Below are 18,651 nucleotides of genomic sequence, written 5' to 3' on the forward strand. Positions count from 1 at the left end.
AGAGCCTCTACAAGTATGCGAAACTACCAGGAAACACCATCAAGGCTTTCAGTCCGAGGATAATGATTCAAAACCAACCAACCATAACAAATGGTTTCGTGTTTGCAATTACCGGTAGGTGTTGCGTCCGTGCCATATTTGAAACTGATTGTCCTGCTTTGGTATCATGCAGTTATAACGTCCGCTTTTTGTCGCAGCCGGCGCGAACTGGAACTTACCGTGTAGAAACGCCATATTGTTCCGCATCAGTAAGCCTATATTGATTTCTTGTGGGAATCTTTATCATCGCATTGAAAGCTTAATCCTGGCAGTTTCCCATAGACGACTTGTACAGGCTTTTACCCACTAACGCAGGTCACTATCGAGATTAAAGTTTCTGCTGATTGTTGAATGTATCATTTCATCTACTTGGAGCTGCTGAATGGAGAGCTGTCCTTAAAATGCGTTGCTCGAGCGCACACCCCGAGATTCGAATCAGTGTCGTTTGATCTTGAAGTTACTTCGTTTGTAAAGTCAGGCGCTTAACCCCAACTGAACTATCGGGGCGGACTATTAAGCGTAAATTCAACTGCGGTCATTCACAATCTTAGCGTTGTTCTTTGCCGAAGTGCAAGCAAAATATTATATTTAGTGGCAGTGCATATTAGAGCAGGCTACATATTTAATCCTCACATGAACTAAAACCGGCATTGAGGAACAAACAATTATATTGATTCGTCCATATCGACACTTTTTCTCCGTCCTCTTGAGGTGTCCATATAGGCAAAATCCACTGTAGTGCTAACTAGTGGGGTTATGCACGTCCTTGATCCAATGAGTAGCATATCGGCACAGTTTGTTAAGCCAAAATAGTAATAGGCTCAGTCCAGTCAACTGTGGATTGTATTGGCATAAAAGATTTGTTTTGACAGGTGCAACATATCACAAAACGATGTGGACGCCAAATATAGCAACTCCTACAACTTTCTTCCTGATAAAATCATTGATAAGAACAAGGCTTAACATGTATAAAATGTGACAGGAAAAAATGCACTTTATTCGAAAAAACATATTTGCGATCTAATATTTTACAATTTTCAAACGGTGGCGTGCTTGTTCACTTCTGAATGTGCGCTATAATGATGGTTGTCTATTAGATATAACCGTAGGAGATGGCAGGGGAAGGGCGGTTGGTCTCCGCTACAAAAAAAAACATCACGAATTTGGTCGAAATGTTCAGATATTTGAGCAATTTGTAAAACTCGTAAATTACTGATTCTTAAAAATATATTTGCCATCGTTCGCACCCCCAAAGTACTTTATTCTCCTACGGCTATGCAACGTTAGAGATAGCCAAGGCAAAAGCGTGGTACATTGGTGCAAGTCAATAAAGAATTTTCGTACAGACGAAAAACGACACAAAAAATGTTTTTGGAGCAGTTTGACCGATTTGTGGTAGCTACTTACGTGGACTATTTGAAAATGTGTGAATCAATCTAAAAAAAAGACCAAACTCCATTTGGGTCATTCCATGTCAATTCAACCAGGCCAGTTAATCCAAAGTCTCAGATTAGACTAAATTAAACCGAAATGAAAGATTATGTAATTCTGAGCAAAATAAAGTTTGTTTTAGCAAAATCGGACTAGAGGTCGCAGAGTTATAGCATTTAAAAAAAAAACACTTTTTGTAACCATGACATGTACTGATTTTGACACCAGTGACATTGAAACAGTCATAACTTTGCTTAGGTGGGAAGATAAAACCTCAAACCAAGTTCTATAGACAGATCATTGATTGATTTTTTTTATTTATTTTGGAGGTCAAAGGTCAAATATGGCAACAAAAATCATCAACTTTTTGAAATTAGTCAAGCGTAGCAGAAGTTTGAAGTCGAATAACTCAAATCTAGTTAAACAATTTTTTTAAGCAAGGGATCATATGAAAGCTCTGTTTATGTAGAATCTATATAAACTAGTGTCATAAGTGATATTAACTGATATCATGTTCATAAGAGGGTAACAACAGAAACAAAACAAATTGTTGAAATAATCATGGTTTTGCATATGTTCAGTGTGCTACTATTTTTAAGCAACACAAGTAAGTGTTTGTAATGTGTTATTGTTTGAGTGTTTAAGTATCACAGCTTGTTAAAATAGCACGATTTTCAGCAGTAGATATGTTGTAAAGTATATTGACATTATGAGTATGATTGAAGAAATCCAGTTTTGTAGCATTGGAATCCTTAAGAGTAAAGAAACACAGTGTCACAAACTTACAGTAGTTAGGTCCAAAGCACTAATATCATTTGCATCACTTACAGAAGAAGATAAAAAGAAACTTTTATACAGAACTGATTTAGTTGAAGAAAAAGATGAAGCTCTAACTGTCTGTGGTGTGCACACCACAAAGCCCTGATAATTGACAGATATGAAGTCCTGCAAAAGAATTGTCGTAACCCTTTTAAAACTTACAAAAAAGACATCAAAAAAATTGTACAAGTAATCAGTTTAAAATTTGCTTTAGAATTGCAAGAAAAAAAAATTTGCAGTAATTCCTGGAAAAAAAGTTTGTGGAAACTGTAAAACAACATTGATCAAACTCTGTGAGGGAACATTAAGTTCACCTTCAGATACTGACTTAACAGGGCAGAGTACTGACAGTGAAGAAAGTACTGCTGCTGATTTATTGAATAATCAGCTAAATACAAGTTTATCGGAAATTGGGCAGTCTCCAATGAAGCTGCACAGTGTCCCTTCGAGGAGCCGATCTCGTTATGGAATGCGTAAACTTGTTTCAATTAACAACGAAATGACAAAGAGTAGCAATTGCCCTGAAAGTGCCCCTGCATGAAGTTACAAGAGAGAAGAAACAGGAAGATTATGAAAGCAAACGTAAGGCTAGAGACCTTGACATTTTGATGGAAAAGTTAAAAGAAAAAATAATCAAAGAAAAAACAACACGTTCAGAAAAGATACAGTTATTAACACTTGTTCAAGACTCATGGTCACGAATACTGTTGAGGAATACTTCCATGTAACTCATTACATGGTCAGGGCTGCTAGATCACTAGCAACAACACATGGAATTTGCAGCAAGCCACCAGCAAGAAAAGGGAAGACTTTGAGTACTGAAATAAAAAAGATTACGATTGATTTTTATTGTGATAATGAAAATACAAGGATCATGCCTGGTGCTCGTGACAAAGTCAGCATTGCTCCTAATGTTTATGAACAAAAAAGGCTGATCTTACGTACATTGAAGGAACTTTACCTATCGTTTAAGGAGAAATATCCAGATATTAAGGTTGGATTTTCTACATTTGCTACATTAAGGCCAAAATGGTGTGTCCTTGCTGGATCTGCTGGTACTCATGCTGTGTGTGTAAGTACAATCCACCAAAATGTCATTTTTATGTTAAAATCTACACAAATTGAGGAAAGTTACCAAGATTTAATTTCTATGATGGAATGTGATGCAAATAACAAAGACTGTATGTTACAGCGATGTGCAAATTTTCCAAGAGATAGTGTTGTTGCAGACTACCTAGAAAGTAAATTTGATGACACAAGTGACAATATTAACTTTACTCAGTGGATAACTATAGACAGAACAGAAATGATTCATCAAACCCTCCCTGTCAATGAATACCTTAACTTGCTCATGGCCAAACTCATAAAACCTCTTCCACACTCTTTTATTGCCAAGCAACAATCAAATTTTCTCAGGCATTCAAAGCAATCATTAGAAGATGGAACTGTTTTATGCCTGATGGATTTCAGCGAAAATTACGCTTTTCATGTGAAAGATGAAGCTCAAGGCTATCACTGGACACACAGTAATTGTACTGTGCATCCAGTGGTATGTTATTACAGTTCTGTTTTCTGAAGAACAAATTGGGATCTATCAACAAAGTTGAATATTTTACAGACGGTTGTGCATCTCAGTACAAAAATTGCAAAATTTTTGTAAATTTGTGTAAACATGAAGAAGATTTTGGTGTTTGTGCTGAATGGTCTTTTTTTGCTACCAGTCACGACAAATCTACCTGTGATGGAATAGGAGGTACAATGAAACGATCCACAGCTTTAGAAAGCCTTAGACGACCACTAAAAAATCAAATTCTAAATTTGGACGAAATGTTACTACACTGTGAAGAAGTTCTTCAGAGTGAAAAGTTCTGAAAACTTGTCACTGCTATTTTTTTGTGCAATAAAGTTTAAATCGCTTTTGTTGCAAGTATTTATACGTCATCAGTTGGAATTAACCAAGAATATAGGGTGAAGTAGCTGTTTTGCGTCTTGACCACTTTCCCTTTGCTGTACAGTGCCGGCAAAAAATCTTTACATTGATTTGGCAAAAAAAAAACATTGAAAAATCCACGTGTGTGTACCCGATTCCGATAGAGTAAAACTGATTCTTGATCTACCTGTGCCAAGTAGCTCAAAAGAACTTCAACGCATTATTGGTACATTTTCCTATTATGACCAATAGTTACCAAAATTTTCAGAAAAATTAATCCTCTTATCAATGCCGATAGATATCCTCTATGTATGTAGTAAAGCTGAACAAGCCTTTAATACACTCAAAAACGACTTGGCTTCTGCTGCCTTATGGATAATTGACGAAACCTCGCCGTTTGTGATAGAAACTGATGCATCTGAGAATGCAATTTCTGCTTTGTTAAATCAACAAAATCGTCCTGTGGCGTTCTTTTCTAGAATGTTAAAAAAGAACGAACTCCATCATTCCAGCATGGAAAAAAAGTCGCTGCCGTAGTTGAGGCAGTTCGGAAATGGGCCCATTTTTTGTCGGGCCGTTTGGGTTTGCCATCTTTCCCCTTTGTTGGTGTCACATCTGTATGTTTACTTTGCCACTCTGGTACATGTTTGACCAGCAGCAAAAAATAAAGTGAATTGAAATTGAACAACATTGGTCACAAGATACATGATAGAGTAAATTTGACAAGAAATATTCAGTGACAGATCAATCTACATTTGAAGAGAAACTATGAAAGTACTGACAAGTGTGTGATGTAAAATGATGCAGGTAATGCGGATGATATAAAAGGGGTAAAAGTTGGCGGTTTGAACATAAAAAAGGTACACTACGCTGATGATACTGTTCTGTTGGATGAATCACAAGAAGATTTTTAAGAAATATTGGACAATGTTAACTCAATTGGTAAAGAATTTAATATGAAAATTAACGCTAAAAAGACCACATTAATGATAATCTCAAAATCACCAGACACTCAAGTACTCCAAATTATAATTGACAATGAAAATATATAAAAAGTAAAATCTTTTTCTTATCTTAGACATTTAAAACGGAAGATGGAGGTGTGATCATGAAATTCTAAGACGGATAGAAATTACTACATTTGGCAAAATGAAAAAGGTTTTAATCAAAGTATAAATTTATCAATTCGTCAAAGACTATTAAAATGCTATATCTGGTCAACCTATTAATACAATTCTGAAACTTGGACAGGGTCACGAAAATTGGAGACAGGCCTGTAGCGCACCCAGCATGGGGTTAAGGGGGCTCAAACCCCCGCCAAAACGAGTCCCTAAAAATGAACTTTTTGTATATCCCCAATTTATACCTTTTGCTTACAGGTTAGATATAAATAGGTACGGGAGGAATAAGTACAATTGTGAAATTGTGACACTATAGATATAGACTCTGTGCGATAACAAGTAATGGTTTTATTTGTGTTGGCAAACGGAAAGCTAATTTTATTTTGTCATACATGACGAATAAGTTGAGATCTATAGAAGATTGCGAGAACGGAGGTAGGGATGATGATGTTGCTAGTAGCATGGGGTTCACTAGGCCAACTTCTAATCTCATTGAGAGAACGAATCTTGATGAATCGTCTAGCTCGTCTTCAGATAACGGTACAGTGTCGGAATGAATGTCGAAAACGGTGCCCTTCAACGCCTCCGTTTTCGACATTCATTATGCCGTTCTACAATTAACCACAGTAGGTGCCGGCACTGCAATGGTTTGCGACAGTTTGTCGTTTTTGTAATATGTTTGGCAGCCTACTGCAGGCTATAGATTTCTCTTCAAGACCGTAGGTAACTTGCGACGCCGTTTCAATAACTCGTGGCTACAACAGTTTTCATGGTTATGCCATTCAGCCTTAATTGATTGGGCTTATTGCAAGTATTGTGTGCTCTTTGCTCTTAAAGAAGTTGGGAAATCTGGTTGTCGACAATTCGGGAAGCTTGTTACAGTACCTTTTAATAACTGGAAAAAGACAACGGAAAATTTCGCTAAACATACAAAGTGTAAAGGTGCGTCTACACGATGACTGTTTATTTGCTTAAGCTATCTTAACCTCTTGTTTGTTTAAGGTAATCATGCTTAGTTCCGCCTACAAAAACTTAAGCGCGAATAAGCGAGAGTGAAAGTGCGTCTACACGACAACTGTTCTCTTGCTTAAACACGCTTAACTTTTGTTTGTCCAAGATAATCGCACTTTGCGCCTCTTACTAAAACTTAAGGTGCGTCTACACTGGCAATCTCGACGAAAATTTTGCTCGCTTGAATCGCGGTCACGTGAGTATCTAATCTCCAATGACGTCACGTTTTAAAAAGTTTGCGCCAAAGCATAGCAGTTCGCGCCAAAGTACAGCAGAGTAGACCAATCAACTGACTGTTCTTTAACTAGTTGGTGTAAGCTGGCATTTGAAGTTGTTGCAGTCTTTCAGTCATGGCTTCCCAAAAGTTTTGTAAAAAATGCTGCAAAAAGCGAAGGATGCAAACCAGCTATTTACTGCTTATTGAAGCATTCAGACACCTCAGTGAGGTTGAAATGTTGGAAACAGGTGTGGTCAGAGAACACTGGGTGCATCCAATACTGAGAAGGCGTGAGAAGGACAAACAAGGTAGGCTGTGCGTTGGTGTGACTGTAGCGGTAAATGATTGCGTGCTTACGTCGTGTACTATAATATGTTTTAGTTGGGACTGCTATTTACCAGTAGCCTTAAACTTTTAGGAGATTATCACAATAGGGTGTGTCATACTTTTGCAAAAATTTATTTTTTATCGGCTATGCTAAAAAAGGTGATATTTTATTGACAATAGCAAGTCCTGATAATTTGAAAGAATTTGAAGAAGGTCTACCTACATCGATTTTCACTTGAAAATCTTCATTTTTGGCCAAAATTTGCATTTTTTAAAATTTTTCTTGATTTTATAATTTGATACCCAACAATTTTTTTTCAGCTTTTTTGACTCCAGTATGGCTCAAAATAGTTACACTCTCCCTCCTAAATGTGGTTAAATGGCTCTACCCTCCAAAAACATTCTTGTAAATAATGTCAAAAAACCAGTGAATTTTGAAAAAAAAAAGCCAAGAATAGTCTCCATTATTGACTTTCTGATTTGAGGGCAATGAGGATCCTGACATGTTTGTGTTTTGCAGAATATCAAAGGATATGATTACATTCTAAAACAACATTAACAATAAAGTGATAAACAAAAGTTTACAAGATAAATATGTGATAAAGTGATTAAAACACCTTCTCCAAGTGTATCAAATCATTTGTGATGCAATAATGAACTCTGGTTGCTTGATAATGGTAGCTTGAAGGTTGCTGGTTTTCCAGTTTGTTTGGGAATGAAAAACCAAGGAAATAGTAGGCTTTCAAAGATAATTTAGCAATATCCAACACCAATGTGAAGATTGCTGATTTAACAAAAGCCAGCTTTAGTTCAGATTGGTTTAACCTGTTCACTGGGTTCAGTGGTCAGTTAGTAGCCTAAGATTGTTAAATTTTGCAGTAGCCTATGTCTGCAATGTCATTCAAAGCTTATCCAGATCGCTTTTTGATTAGATTCATCAGGCATTGTTTTAACCAGATATCCAGTGCTCGTACAATATAAGTTATAACTTAAGCTAAGCATTCAGCTAAGGTTTACCATGCAAAGTAACATACTAAGTACAAGCTATTACAGGTAGGCTACTGCAAAAAGTTTAGTCATTGTTTTGTTTTTGTTGTTTCCAGATCATTTTTACTGTTAGTAAAATTTGACTGCAGTTTTAATGAAACAGTCATTATGGCTACTAACACAAGAAGTGCTTCCAGCTGTCATTTAAGTAATATGATAGGATGTGGCAGCAAGATGCTGCCATCAGAACTTCCAACTGTCAGAGATGTGCTGAAGCTGGGTCTCTTTTTGCGAGAAACAAGTGAGACTAATCGCAGAAATTATACACAGAATGAGCTCATTACAGATATCTACAACCAGGTGTATGCTCAGTGGCAAAAAGCTAATGCCCTATTCAAATTCCCTGTCATTATTGCAGAAAAAAGCATTATGAACCGGTTAAAAAAAACTGTGGAAAAGAGCAAATGAGATTGGAAGTGGTAAGGGAAAAACCGAAGCACGCCAAAAGTTTCTAGGAAGCATAGACTCATTGTTTGACATCCTTCATTGCAACTGTGTTATAAAAAAATGTGATGAATGCCAATGTGGTTCGGGTTGTGAAAAAGTGGTTCATATTTTCTGTACCTGCACCCGTGAACACAAGATTCCAGTTATGGATTTAGAGTACATCAAGGGACAAAGGGAAAAAAATAGCAGCAAGGGGCCCCATCAAATGTCTCATAAGGATGTTCCTGAAACAAGAAAACAAATTGCAAGTGCTTTAAATCAAAAAAGAAAGATGGAAGCCAGCGAGAAAAGAAAATTTATACTAGAAGAGAAGGATGAAATGTTCGAACCTCAAGAAGAAGAACAAGATGACTATCAAGCAAACGAAAGTCCACAAGATAATGAATTTGTTACAGAAGCTTCTGCTTGGCCTTCTACTATAAAGCGACGTAAGCGTAACACAGAAAAAATACCAAACATTGCATTAGCTAGTTTACGACACAACACAGGCTTACGAGAGGCAGCTGAAATAGCCAGTGCAGCTTGGATGGATGCTGGGATTATATCAAAGGATGACCTATCTAAGGTGATTGACCATAACAAGCTCAGAAGAGCACAAACAGAAGTGATGAAAAGCATCGAATCCAAGCTTGAAGAGCAGATCAAAACGGAAGAAATTTCCTGTGTGTTTTTTGATGGAAGGATAGACAATACTAATTCTTATTTCTATGTTGAAGGATCTAGCCAAAAGTACCCAGGAATGGTAAAGGAGGAACATTACTCGGTATGTAGTGAGCCAGGAGGAAAATTTTTATTTCATTTTACGCCAGATACTGCAACTAAAGAAAAGAAACATGCTGAAATCATTGCTGAGAAGATATTCGAGTGGTTGGTCGAAAGAGGATTGGACAAAACTATCCTGGCGGTCGGCGGTGACTCAACTAACGTAAACACAGGTTGGAAAGGAGGAGTAATGCACTGTTTGGAAACTAAATTGAACAGAAAACTGGTTTGGATAGTTTGCGACTTGCACACTGGAGAGCTGCCTTTGAGGCATCTTATAATTGCTCTTGATGGAAAGACCGTATCTGATAGTAAGTGGTCTGGACCCCTAGGCAAGATGTTAGACGATGCGACGGAGATAAATCCAAGTTTTCCCACGATTAGTGGTGGTCCAGCACTTCTTAATCTTCAACCAGAAATTATAAAAGATCTGTCTACAGATCAGTGCACAAAATCCATGAAGCTATAAAAACTGGTAACCTCTCACCATCTCTAGCTCGCATGGAAATTGGCCCTGTAAATCATGCTCGCTGGCTCACTACCGCTCTTCGATTCTGCCGAATTTGGATTTCCAAGCATAATTTAAAGGGAAAAAAGCTACAAAATCTTCAAAGCATTGTTCAATTTATCATGGGGGTCTATCTTCCTAACTGGTTTAATATTCAAGTGAAACATAAATGGACAGAAGGTCCCGCCAATTTGTTGTTCATGCTAGAACAGATAAGAAAGCAAAAGACCGAAGTGCAGCAGCTGGTCATTTCTGCAGTGCAAAGATCAGCTTGGAACGCCTTCAGCGAGACAATTTTGCAGGCAATGCTTTGTTCCCAGGATGAAAGTGAAAGGGTTTGGGCTGTTAACAAGATCATTGAACTGAGAGGAGAAGGAGAAAGCAACGTCGGAAATGAAGCAGTGCGAGTGAGACGGGTGGAAGAGATTAATATCGATGCAACTAAGATTTCAGACATGATAAAGTGGGAAGCATCGGCTTATGAGCCACCTCTTACATGTTCTCTTACAAGCAGTGAACTGAGAAAGTTTTATGCTATTCCTATGGACGTGCCCATGTGGTCTAGCCACACACAAAGTGTTGAGAGGTGTGTAAAGATGGTGTCTGAAGCAGCAGCAACTGTTTTTACACAAGAACGAAGGGAAGGGTACATCAAATCCCAGCAGGTTAGCCGTATGCTGATGTCCAGAAATCATTCCAAACAAGACATAGCAAAGTTGATCCAGTTTGGCAGTTTCGGAACAATTTAAATATCCATTTTGCCAACTCTTGTTGTGTTTCTGTAGTTGTGCAACAATTATCTACGTGTTTTACGATGTGTTGCTGTGTTTTAAATGTTTTTTCAATTTTTTTTAATTTTTAAAAAAATTAAAAAAACTTCAAATTTTCTCGAAATTTCAGATGCAAAATGATGTAGGTAAACAAACTTCAATATTGCTAAAACTTTTTTCCCCAGTACTAGGCATATATTTGCACCATTTGTTGGGGTAGCCGAGAGAATATTTATACAGATTCTAAAAATCAAAAAATATGACACACCCTATTATCACAAGCTTATGTCAGAGATGCGACTTCTACGACCTTCGCATTTCTTCACCACTTTCAGAATGATTCCCGAGATCTTTGACAAACTTCTTGGGTTGATATCAAAAATAACCAAGCAAACCACTCAAATGCGCCTCCCGATCTCACCAGGCGAGAGACTTGCTGTAACTCTTTGGTAAGTTAAGCCCATCTTTTTAATATGCTGCTTTGTCACTGTAACTGTAAGTAGGCTGCATGCCTATATTTATCACATAATGATATTGATTAAGCTTTCTTTGCGTTTGCAGAACCACTGTGGTTATTCAATGTAAACAGAATTTCGTGTCAGCGTGGGTGACTGGTAACAACCAGCAAGATCATTCCTCCGCTATTTTTATTACCCGGTGTACAATGGCAGTGGTTTTCTGCTGACATCCTGTTTTGGATTTGAAATTGGAAAATATTGTGCTATCTATGGGCTATTTCGAGTACGGTCACCGCCAGTTCAGCCCGCAACATTAATAAGAACGGGTTGGGATCAAAACTTGAATGACAGCTGCATGTTGCTAAGGTTGAGGTGGCTGCTCTGTGCAGTTACTGAATCAATTTGGTTATTTTATGTTTCTCAAAAAAATTGGCCAAACTTTCTATACAATGCACAATTTTTACACAACAGGTTTCTGGCTTCGGGAGATAGCTATTTCACCATTGCTTCATCGTTCGGTATGAGTAAATCCGTGGTTGACAAGATAGTTCCAGAAACATGCCAGGCTTTGTGGGAAGTGTTGCAGCCATTGGTGATGAAAGTTTCAGACAAATCGGATTGGCGAAACATCTCACAGAAATTTCAGCGTGTGAGGCAATTTCCACACTGCCTAAGATGCATTGATGGAAAGCACATAGTTATTCAGGCTCCTGCAAATTCTGGATCGTTGCACTTTAATTATAAGAAAACACACAGTATTGTTCTGCTTGCAGTCGTCGATGCCAGCTATAATTTCATAGCTGTGGATGTTGGGGCATATGGCCGTCAGCGTTTTTGCCAATTCCACTTTTGGGACACTGCTGAGAGAAAAGAAGTTGCCCCTCCCAGATGCAGAATCGCTCCCATTCAGTAATGGCCCGTCTATTCCGTACGTTTTTGTGGAAGACGAAGCATTTCCACTGTTGGAAAACATGATGCGACCGTACCCAGGGTCCAACTTGTCACAGCAAAGAAGAATTTTCAATTATCGTCTCTCTCGTGCACGGAAATTGGTGGAAAACGGAAAACTGGCAGCACGCTTCCGTGTCTTCCGGAGACCTTTACTTCTTCAACCGAACAACGTCGACAGTGTCATCAAAGCATGCATGGTTTTGCACAACTTTTTGCGCAAGGAAACCGAAACGCAATATGTTTCCGAAGCTAGTGTGGACCGCGAAGACTTATCTGGTCGTACCCACCCAGGTGACTGGTGGCAACAAGCAGCATCGCCACAGCAACTGCTTCCGCTGGCTCGCATGGGGAGAAGAAACGCTATTCGTGCAACTGAAGTTTGCGAAGAATTCTCGAAGTATTTTGTAAGCGACGTTGGTGAATTTCCTTGGCAAACTGACTATGTCAACAGAACGCATTAATCGTTGTGCATGTATTTCATTGCAATAAATGCTTTCTAATATGTATGTCGCGTGTTTGCAACCCTTTGCTGCAGTGCAATGAACAGACATGCGGCACTGACTGCAACATGGCAACAACAAAAAAACATACGATGAAACATATTAATTCAGACCTAAATTTGTCACCTCATTACTTACAAATACAAACAAGAGCTAGATACACTACATCCCTTCTTAACTACATTTCCAGGTTATCCAATCGCAGTACTAAGAAATATTGGTGTATCCAAAGCTTGTTAATCATTTTCAACAATTACAAACTTCCTAGTTGCTTGACGATACCGCTCTGCCCTGTCTGGATACTGAGAGGAGACCTGAGATTTTGACGGAAAAAACATTTCTAAGCAAGAGAACTCACTTAAGCACCCAGTTTTTCGCTCTGGAGCGTATTTTTTTCTGACGGCTCGCTTACTCGCCCATGTTCTTAAAAGTAAGCGGCACAAACTGCGATTAACTTAAAAAAACAAGAAATTTGGCTAGCTTAAGCAAGAAAACAGTCGTCGTGTAGACGCACCTTTAAGCGCAAATAAGTGAGTTCTCTAGCTTAGAAATATTTTTCCCGCCAAAATCTCAGGTCTACTCTCAGTCAGGGTTGCCAGATGGCCTTTTTTTAGGCCAAATTCCAGAAAACTGGCCTTTTTAAATTGCAGTTGGCCTACAAAAATTGATGCAAATAAGGCCAGAAAATCTGGCCTTATTTGGCCCTTTTTATGGCTGCAAATTTTGACCGGTTTAGAAAGTATTATTTTAAGGAAATTCAATTTCAATTGTAATATAAAAGTATCACTTATTATCACTTAGAGCCTGACCTATATTCGTTTTAATTTTAATTAGTGAGTAGAGACATAGGTAGAGAGTAGAGAATGTGTTAGCGGTGGACAGGGCGGTTCTATTTAGTTGAACCTGGTTTCGGGACTATTGCCAAGTAGCCTAATTAGTGAAGTCTTTTAGCTTAGTCAGTACCGTACATAGTGTACCAGCAGTATAGTAAGGCGTAAGCATCTGATTCTGTGAACCATCTAAAAACTTCATAGACCTGCTGATTATAGGCTAATAATAAAAAGAACCAATTTCATCAGAAATAGTTATATTTAAATCATTTTTTTTTAACTTAAGGTACAGCCTATGCAAGTATTAAAAATGAGTAGTAAATGGAAAGCGAGGTATGACGATGGAAGAAAATATAACCAAGCATGGGAGCATACTCGTGATTGGATCAGAAAAGCAAGTGATGGCAGTGAAAATGCTTTTTGCAAATTATGCAAGGTACAAATTGCCCCTAAGGTTTGCCGTCTACAAACCCATTTTTGATTTTTTAGATTCGTGGTTTTAAACTTCTATACATCAAATAAGTTTTGATGTGAGTGAAGGCTATATTTTATATTGTTATTGCGAAATTGAATTTTATACATTCTTTAGTTGATACAAACAGTGTTTTATTTTAATAATTCTTCTGTAGTCATGTATAGCACTGAAAAGAGTTTCCAATCCTGTAGTTGTAGACATCCCTGGTAAATATACTCAATAAGACAAATTCATGCTTATTGCTTAGCTAGATGTTTCGAATAGCACTGTTCATGAATTGAAGTAACAATGGTTTCTAGTTTATCTGCTACTACAGTAATTTTTCATTAATCAAATTATGCAAACGAACCGGTCATTATGCTCTGACAGTGTTAAATTATTATCTGTCATATTTGATCGTAAAATGGCATTTTCAAAAAATTACCGTATTTTAATTAAGTTGTTAGCATTTATTTAGCCTTAGAAGTAAATAGAAAATTTGGCCTTTTTTTGGCCTTATTTTATAATGGATTTGGCCTTACTATAGCTTGAGTATCTGGCAACCCTGCTCTCAGTATCCAGACAGGGCAGGCTGCTGGTCGTCAAGCAAATAGGAAGTTTGTAGTTGTTGAAAGTGATTAACTAGCTTTGGATACAGCAATGTGTCTTAGTACTGCGATTGAATAAAACTAGAAATGTAGATAAGAGATGCAGTGTATATAGCTCTATTTTGTCTTGTTTGTAAGTAATGAGGTGATAATTATAAAAAAAGTTTGGCTACTGTGACTACTGATTAGGAAGTTCATCAACATCAGTGTGTCTTTGACTGCAGTTTCTTGTCATTTAAGTTTTAAAAACCTTTTTCCTAACAATGCCGACAGGCTTAGTTGTTTTTTCCTCGGAAGAAATGAAAGAAAGATTGATTGTGGAAGTTCAAAAGTACAAACTGCTTGTACAACCATAACCTAGAATCATACCACATGAAAACTGTCAGGTACAACAATGCCTGGGAAAATGTTGTCATAAACTGTGGTGTACCTGGTAAAGGTCTATGACTACATGTTGATCACCCTTGGTGCATCGAGGTGGTATGCAGTAAGAAAAGGTTGAAAATCACTGCTGTTAATTGACCTTGCATAGAAATCAACAAGAAAAATAGTAATAAGCTTTCTAAAAACAGCAATCAGTAAATTAAATTAATCTTTCAGTTGAAGATTGCAAGGCTTGTTGGAAAAATTTGAAGGAAAAGTTTAAAAGGGAAAGAGAAAAGGTCTTGCAGTCACGTTCGGGCGATGCGGGAAGGAGAATTAAGGTGAGGACTGAGGAGCCTTTATAAAGTATTGCGCTTCATGGAACCCTTTTTTAAGACAAGAAAGTATGATTTTTATGTCTTGTGTTGCAGGCAAAGCATTTTAAAAGTTGCATAGCATATTGGTGATCCAACCACACTTTCACTTGTGCTGCTACTTGAAAAGCCAAAAAAGTTTATTTCTGCATTTATTTAACTGATTGTTATACATTGCAAAGCACTTCCTTAAATTTTGTCTCGGACAAGGAATCTTTGCTAAGAACCCTGGCGGCGCATGAAGAAAAGGATAATGATGCAGTAACTTTATGCTTTTTTAATTTGATGTGCCTAAAGCTCACTTGTTTCTGTAGGTAATGCCATGTTTGTGTCGCTTGTTTTGCCACAGATAGTTTTATTATAAGATATTGGATTAATTATTCTGCAGTAACCAGTTCTAAGTTAATTAATTTACAGTACCCAATTACAACACCTTTCTAATTTCAATACAATCGTACCACCGCCGATGTATGTGATTCTCATCATTTGCAGACACAGCTTCCAGTGTTCATCACTGGCGACCATGTTCGCGGTACTGAAAGAGTGGAGTTAAATGAAAGTGACATCTTGATCCAATGCCAGGACACAAGCATGTCTGAGCCAGCAAGCTCAAAATCAGCGGAGATGACATGCTCTCCACCTAACCAAAGTTGTGTCACGGAAGATTTTTCTTTGGAAGGCGATAGTTTGCAGCCTGAATTGCTTGGCTCTGCTTCATTGCATCAGAAATCAGGTTAGGTTGTGGTTAATAACGTTTTTGTTATAAACTTGCATTCTAAGACATCAACTATTGATGTTTAGAAAATGTCACTTGTTCGGTTTATGCTGTTTGGTGCAGTAGCCTACAGAACAGACCATGGTCACCAAGCTGCAGATGTTTGGAGAAACGAATACCATGGGAGCTCTTCACGCTGCTTTTACCATCCTCTTCTATATCTTCCAGAAATTCACCAACACGTGCAACGACACGTCATCATGTATTTATTAACAAGCAGCAAAGTTGCTCCAACAATAAGATAGGCCCAATGCTGTAATCCAAATCTCTGTAAGCTTAAACGAACAGACATTTCACACAAAGGTTTATCAAGACAGTGAATAAAAATCCTGATGCACCCAAGCTATTGTAAAAGGCTACAATATAGTACGTTCGCAACTTGGTTTTTTACTATTGCAGGTCGAAAAGCAGGACCAAGCAAGAAGAGAAAGCTACAGAACGCTGAATCCCACACTGATCGTTTAATAGCTGCAATAACAGCAGTCAATCTGGTCAGTAATTTAGCCAAAGCATTTTTAAGCGTTTGTAAGAGGTAGAAATTGGAAATCGAAAGTGATTGAACTATACCACAATTTTATGGCAACTGATGTGTTATTTGGTCCCACCATGAAATATCTCTGGCGGACGACCCATGCATTTGCTATGCGTGACCATAACCATCGAGTTTGTCTTTACTTCAGGTGCAGACCATGAAGAAGGCCCTACAGAAAAATTTTTAAGTTGGTTGCTGGTATGGTAATGCCGGCAGCAAAACGAATGAAAGTGCAAGTAGAAATTATGCATATAGTCGCGGCCAACCATGAAGAATAAATTTGTTTAAGTTGCTATGGTGTTTTTCTTGTTTTTGTGCTATGGGTATAGAGATGATTAAAAACATTTTTTTAGTCGCTTTTTAATCGTTTTGTTCTTACGCTTTTTATATCATGTCCAATCGTTTTGCACATTTTTTCTGTTTTCATTAATACAGAATGAGATTATGGCTTGGCATTATTTTGTAATAGTGCTCGAGTTAAAAAGGTATATTAGTTTTAATGAACGAGCTGTGTTGCTTCAGGCATCAGCTTGCATTGATGGTAGTAAAGAAGTCATCCCTTTTCAAGACAAATGGCAGAACTACAAAATGGCGTCAAAACATCTTGCAAAGAGGACTGGGACAGGTTTAAAAAAGGGTAAATGCAGCCAATATACTGTACTCTACAGAAGTTAAGGTTGCATGCTGTTACCATGCCTCCAATTTTTAAAAGAAAAACTGAACAAGGGTTAGTATCTCCTGAATCCATGTTGCAAGCAGTGAAAGATGTTTTGGAGAGTTGTTTAGGAGTTTGTAAAGTCGCCAAAACTAAGGCCTATCAAAAATACGCTCGCTGAAAAATATAAACGCGACCAAAATAGCGACATGTCTCCAAATTATACTCACAACCAGATCTTTAGTTGTGAACAAGAAGCCATTCTTAATGAATACCTTAAGACTGCATCAAAAATGTTTCATGGGCTAACTCAAGACAACTAGCTTTCGAATTGGCGACAAGAAAATCTCTTTCTATGCCTTCAAAGTAATTCGAAGATCAAAAAGCTGGTTTTCCTATGGCGGCTATTTGAATTTTTGGCGCTACCGACTTGGGGGGGGGGGGGGGGGTAGCGAATAGAAATTTCAGCCAATTTCAGAGCCCCATAACTTTTATTGTAATTGTGTATTTGTGTTAGAAGACTAAAAATTGCTGTGCTAGTTCATTATAAACTATACCACACAATTAAATAGCCATAGGAAAACCGTTTGAGATATTGATCTAGGATTCTTTCGTTTGGTAGCCTAAGGCATAGTATGACAATTTTTCAGCAAAATCTGAGAGGTACCATATACAAGATATCTTCATATTGGCTGTTTTGATATGGAATGACCTTAAAAATATACAGGCCGAGTACAGGAAAACTGCTTCTTTTCAATAGCTGAGTAATATATGAAGGAGTTGAGTTGAGATGTTCTAATTTATATCAGGCATAGCCAAGACATGTATCTTTAAGTGGTGAAAGTTTCATTACTCTGGGGTACCATCTACATGGTTATCTACCCCCCGGAAAAGGGAGCCCGAGGGGTATTTTTTAAGTGGTGACCATTTTCAGTAGCCTCTAAAACCATTATTTCCTGTTTGTATCAAGACATTTTGCTTCTATTGCTTCTACACAATGCTTATTGCCTAAATTACACAAATTTGGTGATGTTGGCCAAGAAGGGGACTCATAGCTGATGGTCAAAATGTGAAAAATTTACATTTTGACCAACAAAAATCCAGTTTTGAGATACCTGTAACTTTTTATCAACACATCCTAGTCCAATTATAACAGCAAATTCTGAAAGAGCAGCCCAGAAATACTTATAATACCAATTTTCAGGCATATTGCATGCTAGAAATGAAGATATGTGCCTTCAAAAACCATTAAAAATGAACGCGGCGGTCCACTGTTACGAATAAGGGATGAGGCCCGTAAAGTTTAAACGGCCATAAAATCTAAGCTGCTTGGAATTTTCATCTGAAACTTGGGGATTTTTTATTGCTCCCATAGAGGTACATTTGATGCAATTTTGAGCAAAATCTGAGACGGTACCCATGGAAGCACTGGTTGAGTTGGGCTGAAATGACCCATTATGGTACTTTTCAAAATATCTAATCCTTGCAAACTAAATCTCTACTGCTTGCAAACATGCTGCAATTGAGCTACCCTTTTTTTCATAAAAAGGCCATGTAGGCTACTATTAGTTGTAATATTTAAAACAACCAATGAAGTCGAATGTGCAATGCAAATGGTTTAAAACAGAAACAAAGCTGAACTCGATTAATGGAAGCTTTCCAAAATCAACACGGCATGCAATATTAAAGCAAGCTGAACCAAATGAATCGTCGATGTGAGGT

General features: G+C 37.7%; 1 protein-coding gene across 1 annotated transcript; it reads left to right on the forward strand.

Annotated features, from left to right (window-relative positions):
* Positions 1-3,163: 3,163 nt before the first annotated feature.
* LOC145784588 (uncharacterized) lies at positions 3,164-3,893 on the forward strand. Its single transcript, XM_082596443.1, has one exon. The coding sequence runs from the start codon at positions 3,164-3,166 to the stop codon at positions 3,863-3,865; it is 702 nt and encodes a 233-aa protein (XP_082452569.1). The 3' UTR covers positions 3,866-3,893.
* The last annotated feature ends 14,758 nt before the right edge of the window (positions 3,894-18,651 follow it).

The sequence above is a fragment of the Aplidium turbinatum genome, chromosome 15, assembly GCF_918807975.1.
Source record: "Aplidium turbinatum chromosome 15, kaAplTurb1.1, whole genome shotgun sequence".
NCBI classification, from domain to species: Eukaryota; Metazoa; Chordata; class Ascidiacea; order Aplousobranchia; family Polyclinidae; genus Aplidium; species Aplidium turbinatum.